The 12,125-nt window shown below is 31.0% G+C and overlaps 1 protein-coding gene across 3 annotated transcripts; it reads right to left on the bottom strand.

The window, feature by feature from the left end:
* Positions 1 to 1,371: 1,371 nt before the first annotated feature.
* LOC120249677 (E3 ubiquitin-protein ligase DIS1-like) lies at positions 1,372 to 8,481 on the bottom strand. 3 transcript variants are annotated; one of them, XM_039258269.1, is made up of 4 exons: positions 8,317 to 8,481; positions 6,424 to 6,772; positions 2,782 to 3,168; positions 1,372 to 2,063 (listed from the first exon to the last, which is right to left on the bottom strand). In XM_039258269.1, the coding sequence occupies exons 2-4, from the start codon at positions 6,673 to 6,675 to the stop codon at positions 1,875 to 1,877; spliced, it is 828 nt and encodes a 275-aa protein (XP_039114203.1). In that variant the 5' UTR covers positions 6,676 to 6,772; positions 8,317 to 8,481; the 3' UTR covers positions 1,372 to 1,874. The 3 variants fall into 3 exon arrangements, with proteins under 3 accessions (XP_039114203.1, XP_039114201.1, XP_039114202.1); XM_039258267.1 differs by having other exon boundaries at positions 1,372 to 2,106; positions 8,317 to 8,479; XM_039258268.1 differs by having other exon boundaries at positions 1,372 to 2,106; positions 8,333 to 8,478.
* Positions 8,482 to 12,125: the final 3,644 nt, after the last annotated feature.

Here is a 12,125-nt window from a genome sequence, read left to right as displayed (position 1 = left end):
TATTTTGTTTGGTTTATTTGATTTTTATAAAGAATTTTAAATTATTGGTTGTTGAAAAAATAATCAGTTATTTCCATTGATTATTTATCTAGTTTATTCATCATTTCATATAGGGTATTGCTTTATTGGCTTTGAAATGCTAATCTATTCTATCGCTTAATTAATATAAATAATTTTTAACTTTACTTTTTTTTATTCATGAGACTCTCTATTCTTTAATCTCATCTCTTAATCATACAATCCCTAATTCAATTATAATTTATAATTAATTAATATAATGGGATCATAGATGGTCGCACCGATCTATTCAATTGCTTAATATTAATATATCAAATATATTATCTTCAATTGTATATATATTTTTAATGTAAATAAGTTTTCAGCTTTAAAAATACAGATAAATAAAAAGTTTTCTTTAATCCATGGAACTCACCATCTAAATTTTAATCTCTAACTCTTTATTTAGTGATTTAATAAATTATTTGCAAAATTTAGAAAAATTTAAAAAATGCAATATAGTTAACATAAGTGTAGGATTTTATTTAATTTTTATACTAATATTCATTTAATTATTAATAATTTTCCAATTAAATAAATATATGGCCTTTTGTTCAATTTTTATTTAGATATTTATAACATAAAATATAACATATATATATATATATAATATTTAAATTAAATATTTAATATTTTGGGGTCAGACCAGGCAAGACGGGGAGGGGAGGATATTCCCTGGTCCTGGCCTCAGCTCCAACCCCGATGGAGAATTTTTTTCCCCGGCCCTGGTCTCGATGGGCCGGGTAATCAAGTCCTCCATCGAGATTGGGGCAATTGACATCCTAGTTATTACAATAAGCATTAGGGTGTTTTCCAATTCAAACTAAAACAATTTTACTATTTTAAATGTATTTATCATGCCAATTATAATTCACAATGGATAATAAATATGATTTTTTTTTGTTTTTGGTACACATGCAATAAGCTATTTTTCCTAGGTGTATATATATGAAGGTTTCTTTTTATTCTTAAATGATAATATTTCCTAATGTGTCTTAATTTTAAAAAAAATTCTAATATTTAATATATATATATATATATATTTAGAAATGTTGACAAACCACAGATCCAACATTTGGTTGCGATGTGAAACAAAATGTCTAACTCTATTGCAGAGGTGGTCTCAAATAATTTCACTAAACAATACCAGCAACAATGGCATGTCCACAATGTTAATGATCCAAAATGAGTGTTACTTATTTTTACCGAAATAAAATACTTCCCTCTTTCAGTTTTAAAGAGAAAAAAGCAACTGAGGCTGTTAATGAAAGTAGACATCCAACAAAACAATTCTACCCAATTCGTAGCAAATACTTCAACTAAATACTGAACACTTTGCTATTAATTGACAAGTTTCCAAGAGTACACATTTGCAGCATCTGAGCTACAAAACACTGCTTCCAAATTCAAGCCAACAGCATTGAATCAAGAACCACTATTTCCAGATGCATCAAAGTTACTACTACAACCAAAAAGAAATGAACACCTGCCACACATACAAAATAGCCAACAGCAAGGAAAGAACTGACCGACCTTTCCTTCTCCATCTATATTCAGATTTGTTTAGTGAGAAACAACACAAAGTTTGTCTGGGATCACAAAGCATGGATGGTTTGTGTACAAAAGAATACAACCTATCGAACACGGGAGTATCAGACTCAAACATCTGGTCACTCGTCTTGTATTTTTGGCATCGGAATTCCATGCCGGGAAATCCCCGGCTAAGGCTTACATTTCCCTCCAAATCCTCCCGGTCACTCTTAACTTCAATTCCTTCCTATCGCCGCCTGAAAAGTAAAGAGCTAGACTCCTCTGCACTATGAGCCCATCATGACTGTCGCGAACTGTTCTGTGGTGTGTTCTGATGCTCCGTGGCACACCATGCCATGTAATCTTCCTCCCATTCCCGCCGACCTCGAGGCAGTAGGCGAACTTCCTTGCTTCCATTTCTTCACCCATGAAGCGGAGGAAAGCCATGTAAACTGGCTCTGTTCCCAGTAAAAATGCTTCAAAGTGTAGACAGAAATAGTGACCAAAGCAGCTGAAAAGCTAGTCAACAAATGAAAAAGCAAAGTGAATTCCTAGAACCATGAAATTAAAATGGGCCTTCAAATTGCAAAGCAGGTATTCAAATGAAGGAAATGCATATTAGTAGATGACAAGAAATAGGAGCAGCCCCTCTAACTAATAAACTTAAGTCCTTAACAAAAAGCCACATCCTTCATTTAAAAAAATAATAAATAAATAACCTTCAATTGAGGACAAATCAGTAGATATACTTAAAACCATCTATCCAATTGCTTATATTGTTAAAGGTTAGCAAATCCTATAAAATACAATAAATTTGACCTTTTCCATGGTTAAAGCATTAAGGTTGAACAGATCCATCGATAAGCATAAGTAAATGAGCCCCAAGACGTCAAGATCATCTAGACACGAAATAGTCCTCAAATGGTCTCTTTTCCTTTTGGTGGAACTATCTGAAAATTAGTTTAAATTCTACTTGAGCATCTTGCTGAGCTAATACATCAAGGATATGGTGCAGGCCTGTATGTACCAAATAAAAATACTACTTACAGAATTATACTCTGATAAGTTGAACTAAATAAATCATATGCCCGTACTTTAAACTTGTCTAGGCTGCGAAGTTAGTGTCTAACAAAAGCTACGGGTAGACCATGCATAAAGAAAGTAAAAATTAATTAGAACAGGAGTTAAGCTTACTGTTAGTGTCCAAGAGACATTGTCAACTGAACAAGGGTCCTGTTTCACATAACGGTGATTGAAAGTGTAACCTGTTTGTAGGTCAACTTTATGACTCTCCCTTAGATGGGATAGAAGAGATGGAATGTCCCCTGTGAAAGGGCAATCTGAACCTGGATGAGGACAACTGTATGGCCTGTGTACACACTGTGCTTCATGTTGCAGCTTGCTGTAATAAGGAAACATCTCCTCACAGCCCAGACTATGAAATGCACATGGCAAATGGAGGGAAACTGCAAGCTTTTCGAGAGCTAAGCACCTTATGTTACCAATTTCCTTCCGGCAAACTGGGCACTTATTATTAACATTTGCTTTGCACGTGGAGCACAGAGTATGCCCACTAGGACACTGCAGTACAAGAAAATGAAGGTATTACTTAACTCATTGGAGCAAAATGACACTAGTAACAAACGATTTCAGGTCATCTACTACACAACCAAGAATTGGCACTCAGCACATACACCAAGAATTTACCAAACTACGAGCTCAAATCTTTATAAGCAAAAGGATTTAATACTGTGTTTCTTTACCATTTGAAACTGTTGTAGGAAAAACTAAAAAGATGCATAATCCCTCAAGTTTAATGTACAAGGATGCATCTTAGAGAAAAAACAATATATCAAATGAGCTGAATAATTGCTCTTCTATAAGGTAGATAACAGAGCAAATGCTACCAAAGGCTTCTACAGATAGCCATAGGACAATTGTATGGAAGGTATTTCAAATGAGTGAAGATAAAGGTAAAGGATATTGAATGACACATTTTAAACCATCTCAAATCTACATTTGGGCAATTCAAAGTTTTAAATCTTTCATGTTCATATACAAAATATTTGAGCATGTAGAGATATTCTAGTAATATATAAAAAGTACATGGCTTTTGAAATGTTGCTTATGATTTTTGTCAAGGTTTCAGTACAAACAATGACTATTCTAAGAGATTTGATTTAATTATATTAAATCCCCAGACTCTTTTCCTAAGTTTTGTCCAATGAGCGTAAGTAATTAAGCATGTTTTGTCTAATTGTACTCTTATAAAGATCATACTTGTGCACCTATTTGGTTAAATTCACTTGAGCACATCCAAGAAAATCTGTCCCTCTAATTACTTGCATATACCAGTTCTGCTTCTCATACACCACTAAAAATATAATTTTCATAAGTTTGATTATTTCAAAGGAAAAGGATAGTGATCGAGTCAATTTCAGCTTGAATATGATGAAATTAGGTATGATTTGTCCATAATCAAAATTGGGTGCAATTTCATTCAATTGAGTAGATTAACAATGTCCGGTTACCCCTCAATGTACTAATTCAGAATTGTCAATTCTATTGCTAATCTGCAATCATTATGTAATTGGTTTACCAATTGGATTAACTTACTAAAGTAATTTGCTCATCACGTCTAAACAACAACTGAAATTAAATTTTGATCATCATGAAAGTGGGTCCTGTGTCATCAAATTAGCACAACCCCAAGTGCCCCTAATTAGCCTGTCCTAACTCTTCCTTGTCTCCTCTCTTCTCACTCTTGCCCTTGGATGTGTCTAATTCATATTCATTCAGCTTCAGTGGATGCCACCTTCCCTGAATGGACCTTTAGGGGTTCACACATGCCAAAAGTATTAACAATGGATCATAGGACCAATTTTGCCCAAATTCAACCAAAATCTGGCTGTTATTTCAGGTGTGCCCAAAATCACAAATCAAGATATTGATGCGTGGATTCATAGGTTATTTATGGGTAAGTGAATATTCATGTGTTGAAAACCTAAGCCAGTAAAATTTTGGTAGAATACTCATGTTAGTCCCTGTATTTATTTTATTTTGCCATTTTAGTCCTCCTACTTCAATTTAAGCTCTTTCAATCCCTCTACTCTTTGAATGAGTGCAATCAAGTCCCCTAAGACTATTCTAATCATAAAAATAATTAATATACTACATAATTCATCCATAATAATCATTGTAATATACACAATTCAGGGAAATAATACAAATTCTTTATTTTTTATATGATTCATAGAATATATGAGCAATACAAATTAGTAATTGGTATGTTCAAAGTGTATATGGGGGACTTGATTACACTCATTCAAAGAATAGAGGGATTAAAAGGGCTTAAATTAAAATAGGAGGACTAAAAGGGCAAAGTAAAAAGAGTATAAGGACTAATATGGGTATTCTACCTAAAATTTTTTATTGACACTTATAATAGTGTTATGTCATCAATAATATATTTGCAGTTGTTTAAGAGTCAGGAGGGGATGAGATGACTAGGTGATGGGAAATATTTGTTTTCATTGGGTTAATTATATACAAGCCAAGGAGGCTATGACTAATCAAAATTCTTATTTAAATTTAACATGAGCATAAAGTGCATAGATTAGTTACATGGAGAAGTGTTATGGACCTCAAGAAATTTATAAATTTATTCTTTTCCAATGAGGAGTCCGACTGATGAAATTTATAAATTTATAAATTTGTTCATCTCTAATAGCAGGGCTCAATTCAACCCAACTACCCAAACGCTTAAGTTGAAAGGATGAGAAACCTAAGATTATATATTCAAATTTATATTTTCCAAATTAACTGTTATAGGACTATCAGTAACTCTAATAATATCCTTCAACAATTAGTTATTCCATGGTTTTAACACAAGAAAATTGTATGATATAAAGATTTTAAAAAAAAAAAAAAAAACTTAAAGCTGTTATGCATTTTCCTTTCTTTTTCGTCCTCGGAGAATTTCGAGTAATGTTGTGCATTTTGAAACAACTAATTAGTTATTCCATGATTGTCACGTATGTTATAATTATAATGAATTAAAATATTGATTCCTAGCCAAAAAATTTAAACCAGTCAGTTTAAAATTTCTACCATGCCTTGATTATTAAACAAACTTATGATGTATTTGAAAACTGTGCCAGAATATGGGGAAGAAAGTTGATCTTCATATTTGTTTATAACTGTAAGTTGCTTTTATCACTACTCGATACCTTTTTATCCCGTTAAATTTGATTCATTTCCTTAAACAGGAAACTTCCTACCAGGCCATTTTTTTTTCAAAAAACCAAACTAAGAAATTAACTTGCAAGTTAACCCTAAAAAGTTTATATTACAAAACTGGGTCATGTGGCTTAAAGTTGGTGGTTTCAAACCACCAGTTTTGATGGCCATGACAGCAATTTATCATATATGCCTAAAGCCAGTGTTTAAAACCTCCAGTTTTAAGTCATGTAGCCCAAAACAAGGCCAGTTTGTCAATATAAACTTTTTGTGATAATTTTTTTCAAAAAAAAAGGCTTTTCAATAAATTCCGCAAAACTTTTCTCAAGCATCTTAAGAAATATAAGTTTAAAAATGGGTTGTTTATAAATTCATAAATGAGCTACACATAAGAACAGTTATCTTAGAATTCATATAGCATTCCTTGAAGCTAGGATGATTAGTTAATTACAATTCATATCGGATTTAAATTATGTGTTCATTGGGTCAAGGACTTCAATATTTGTTGGTAGATAGGATGTCATAACTTACGTAAGCAAAAAATAAAGTATAAGCACATCAACAATAGTGGCCTTTGTGTTAGAAAAAGGTGCATACCTGTTGAATAGGTGGAAACATTGCATTGCTGCAAACAGGACACTCCAATAGCCCATCAATATCACTGTCAGGAAGTATAACAGGTTTTTTTATTTGTGATGTTTTAGGAGGCAGGTGAGGCTGCTCATTTGAACAAACAGATGTGCATTTGGACTCTCCAGATAGTGATGATGATTCATCCATCTTCCGAGAAAGAATAGCAGAGGAAGACCCGGTATACATTTGATTCTTTCTCTCTTTCGGACAGGTCATTTTGCAAAAGGTTGCATGGAAGGAATAACTTGTTTTCTGCTAATTCTGTCAAATCTCAAACCATTGAACCTCAAATTAAATTGGAACATCCTAAGACCTGCAATTGAATGCAAAAGAAAACCATATAGAAGTGATGAGACCATCATTTATCAACGGATAATCCATAAAGATAACATCATTGCAGCTACTAGCAGCATAGGTTTTGTGAAAAGATTTTTTATTGAGGAAAATTATCTATGTACGAAAAATAAAAAAGGGATAAAAGAAAAGTAGAATGCAACTACAACCACATTCACATTCAAAATACAGAAAATATGTTTAGGGCATTTCCAGTGAACATTAACACACAAAATATGGTAAACAAAAAGTAAGGCCACAAGAATATACACCAAAGAATTATAATATATCATTCGGATCAATAAGGGACAACTACTTTGCTCTGTGTTTGGCAATGGCAAAAGCATCGAATACCAATACCACAATCCTGACAGCAGAATCATAGTACCAATTTTTTATTTCCCAAAAGATGCATGAGCATGTTACTCTCAAGTTACATTTTATTGTGCACGCCATACATTGTCTTGCAAACGCATGTTACGCATGTCAATACCTAATCATCAGAACCCTACTTTTTTTCCGTGCTAAAACTGCATATAAGATACCCAGTAGTTCATCATTTTGTATCCCCCTTACCTTGAACCTACGCAACATGTCACCCAAATCTAGGACTTTTTCCTACAGAAAATGTCCTTCTCATAGCAAAGATGGAAAGCCTTGTCTAGAGAGAGTCAAACAGTGAACTAATAAAATCTTTAATTATATTTAAGAATAAAGAATTCCTAAGGAATACAGAGGTGATTATTCCCACAAATCCTTGCCAAAGAGCACAAAAAAAGACGCTCCTTTAAACCTACATGTATCCTGCACATATCATACTCACCTGAATTAATTCCTATACATACATGCACCAAAAATTACTTTCACAAAGATTTACCTCAACAACAAACAATAAATGTGAAAAACCTATCACACTGAGATTGAACAAACTCCAAGAAGACTTTAATATGATAATCCATAAATAAACAACCAAATCTTCTCAAATGCAATAAAGCGAAAACATAATACTAATGCAAAACCCCAAAAAATCAAAATGCATAAAGGAAAACCATGCATAATCCCAAATACATCTTACATACCCAACTTAATTTCTTTACATAAATGCATGAAAAATTACCTTCTCAAAGATAGCCCTTAAAATATATATATATATATATATATATATATATATATATATAATATTTCAAAAATATAATAAAGCAAAAACTGAGAACCCATCACACGAAATTGAATAAACTAAAAAAATCTCACTTTTCAAATAAATAAACCAAGAAAATACCATAAAAAGCACTAGATAGATAAGCAAAACCTCAAATCATCAAAATGTAAATACATAGATGAACAGTAGAACCCTAATCCAGCCCATAAATCCAAAAAAATAAACAAAACTACAGCAGAATCAGACAAAACAAACACAAATGAAACACAAACAAATAAGATCTAATCAAATGCAGAAATACAAACCACAGATCTTCATCAAACCCTTAAAACAGACAATAAAAACCAAATTAAAACAAAGAAAACCTTGCAGATCTTTCACCAAAGTAATCAAAACGAGAAGACAAAGCAATCCACCACGATTCCTTCTCCTCTGATTTCCTCTTCTTCAGATCATTCCCCCTTTTTCTTATCCGATTTCGGCTTTCCTTTCGGTTTTCTTTTTTTGTTTCTTTTTAAGAAGAGGAAAGAAAGAGGGAACGGTGGAGAGAGGGGACAACGGAACGGAGGGCGGGGCATTGTCTTAAATTTGGCGTTTTGCTGAATTGACGATATCACCCTCACTGTTCTCAAAATATTACGATCTTTTTATGAAAAGGTTAGGTGGTCATAATCGTTGGGTTTCAATTAATTTGGGTTCATTTCATTTATGGCCATAAATTTATATACTTTATAACGTTATAGTCACCAAAAAAATTTTATAACGTAAAAAACCATTTAACTTTTCTCCGGTTGCACTTGTGGCTATAGTGACCTGTTTTAAGGTTGTTTTCGGTGAATTTACTGATGTAGCGCTAATGTGGGGCTGATGTGACTCCGGAAACAATCTTAAAACAGGTCACTATGGCCACAAGTGCAACCGGAGAAAAGTTAAGCGGCTTTTGTGTTAAAAAAAAAAAAAAAATTTGTTGCCACATCGTTATAAAATACAAATATTTGTGGCTATAAGTGAAATGAACTTATTAATATGGAGTTTTTACTTCCCACACATAAGTTTGTGGAAATTCTTTACAATCCCTTGATTTTTTTTTTAAAGTGAGTTAAAATAAGTTGATATTTTTATATCATAGGTTTGCAAATAGGTTTTCTCAAACACATAATAGGTTTTTGGAATATCTTTTTTCAATCACCTTATACAGTTAATATCATTTTTTTCTCTCTTATTTAAAAAAAAAACTTAGTTTTTCTTCATCATTCAAACCATCCTTAAACCTTAGACCGTAAATCATAAAACATGGTCATTTGTGTTGCGTGTGAGGAAGCGCGGAACTAGTGTGGCAATTTGTCGAACACTTGATGTGCAATATCAGAATACCTAGCAATCACACAATGAATGGGCAATGCAAGGATAACATACAACCAATCTCACAAGAATAAAGTAAGAGACACCAATTTAACGTGGTTCGGCTAAGAACAAGCCTACATCCATGGAAGAACAATGCTTCACTATATCATGGGGGATAACAAGAGTACAAGAGTATAAAAAATAGGCATAAAACCACAAGAGGATTACCAAGCTTTAAAGACTAGCCTTACCTCAAAAACAAGGGTCTTACCTTGCTTTAATGAGATCAAGCAAGAACAAGAGCTCTCCTCTACACCACTCTTTTCACTCTCCAAATACAAGAGAACTCACCCTCTCTATCTTTCTCTCTTTTCTCTCATTACACAACACCCAACAAACATAACCCTATATAAACAATAGAGCAATCTAGACCGTTGGATTAAAAGAGATCAAGATTTTGGCTTTATCACAAGGATATCAAGCCAATATTTAACAATTTGGTCGGGGTGATATTACATTACCTTCAAAAATGTGGACTAGGTAGATCATTTGATTTTATAAAGTGAGAATATCATATTCCCAAAAATGATAATTTGGTCAATATTATTGGGAATGTGATTATGAACTCAATAGGTGAAAATCTTATATTCACTAGCGGAAAGTAAATTTTTTAACGATGATGCCATTTAAATTTGATAAAATCTCAAAAATATCAACTTTCTAAAAATTGAAAATCATATATTTATTTAAAATAACTAAGTTTAACTCAATTAAAATTAATAAAATTGAATTATATTAAAATTAATTTTTTAAAAAATATAATTAAATTTTATTTTTAAATAATAACAAATATTTATTATTAAATAATTTCAATATTTAATTGAAAATATTCTTAGAAGACCATTTGTAATAAAAGATTTCCAACTTATCAAATTACTATAATGTTACATTCAGGTCACATTGCTATCTTGTCAATCAAACAAAAATTTCACATATTCCTGTCAATATAACTTCGGAATCATATTCTTAGTAATTCTATTCCCAACGGTAATATAAGATTCCGGAAACTAAACCGGCTTAGGGGTGGTTTGGTTGGGGTAATATCACATTTTTCCAAATGTGGACTAAGTAATATTATATTACCTTGTTTGGTTTTATAAAGTGGGAATGTCATACTCCCAGAATGTGATTACTTAGTCAATATTATCAGGAATGTGATTACTCAAATTTTTAGCAAAATGTGAATTTTTTTTATTAAGCCCTTTAAATTTAATAAAATCCCAAAAATATCAACTTTATAGAAATTTAAAAACAAGTAAACATGTATATTTATTTAAAATAGGTTAGTTTGAATTAATTAATATTGATAAAAATTAACTCTGTTATAATTAAAATTTATATTTTAATAATAACAAATATTTATTATCAAATAATTTCGATATTATTTTAGTAAAAAAAAATTGTAACAAAAGATTCTCAGCTAGTTAAACAGTGTAATGTTACATTCCGGCCACAATACTATTTTGTCAACCAAACAAAAAATGCACATATTTCCATCAATTGATTTGGGAATCATATTTCTAGTAATCCTATTTCTGATGATAATATAAGATTCGGTGAACCAAACGACCCTTAAGGTCTAAAGTTTTAGAATTTCTGCTATATGGTTTTATAATATTTAGATTTAAAATTTTAGGATATTCAATTAAGGTTTTATAATGTTTTTATGTTTTTTAGAATTTATTGGGTTTATGTGTTTTGAATTTAATGTTTGTAAAAAAAAGAATGATGTGGATGATGATGTGGTTAGTGGGTACCAAATTAACATCCATGTCATTTTAAAATTTATTGGAAAACCTAGTATGTAAACATAGTATCTCTCTTTTATTTATTTATTTTATTTTTTATTTTTACATCTTTGCAAAGTCTATTCCGTAATGAAAATTATTGGATGTTAATATAATTGATTTTTTTAATCAAAAGAATTGAGGGATCTATGATTAATTGTATATTATGTATTTTATTACAGATTGAAATTATTTGTATAAAAAGTCATTTTAATCAAATTATAAAATGAATTTTTTTTTTCTTGAGAGTGGTTAGTAAAACACAATTAAAGAGTTATCTTTATATCTTTAAAGTAATTGAATTTATAGCAGTAAATAATATTAAAAAAAGGTCTTTGTAAATGAATATACTAAAATTATATGCAATAATAAAGAACCTCAAGAAATATATGCAAATGATGCACAAAAAAAAAACAATGAAGCGTTTAAACTTATCTAAAATTTTCATTTCTAAGTTATTGTGATGCATGAAATAAAAATTCATAATAAAAATGTAGAATTTTATTTTAATTTATAAAAAGAGTGCTTTCAGATTAAACTTAAAATTAAAACAATTTTGTAATTTGATACTGTAAACATCTGATACTTAAAAAAACCATCCCTTTTAAAACTTAAAATTATAAATGATTTTGACAATTAGATTAAATTTAAAATAATTATAATTTTTTATTTGTGATTTAAGGCTAATATTTGTTTTAGAAAAATAATAATATGTTGAAAATAAAAAATAAAAAAAAATTACATGCAAAATAAAATATAGAAATTATGAAAAATTAAGGAGTCAATTTATATTTGTCCGACGGTCTGGTTCATATAAAAAAAGGGAATCGTTTAAGGGGTAGAAACGGAATTCAATGGTCGCCGTTTCTTTACGTTAATTGTGGATGTGCTCGGAGATACAAAAGGCGACCCGTTTTTGGAAAATAACAACGTCGTTAATTTGGACACAAGTGGGTTCACGTTTTCATTGTACGGACTGTACT

Source organism: Dioscorea cayenensis, chromosome 19, assembly GCF_009730915.1.
Source record: "Dioscorea cayenensis subsp. rotundata cultivar TDr96_F1 chromosome 19, TDr96_F1_v2_PseudoChromosome.rev07_lg8_w22 25.fasta, whole genome shotgun sequence".
NCBI lineage: Eukaryota > Viridiplantae > Streptophyta > Magnoliopsida > Dioscoreales > Dioscoreaceae > Dioscorea > Dioscorea cayenensis.
The sequence above is the reverse complement of the archived record's forward strand: the minus strand, read 5'-3'. Positions and strand labels throughout refer to the sequence as shown.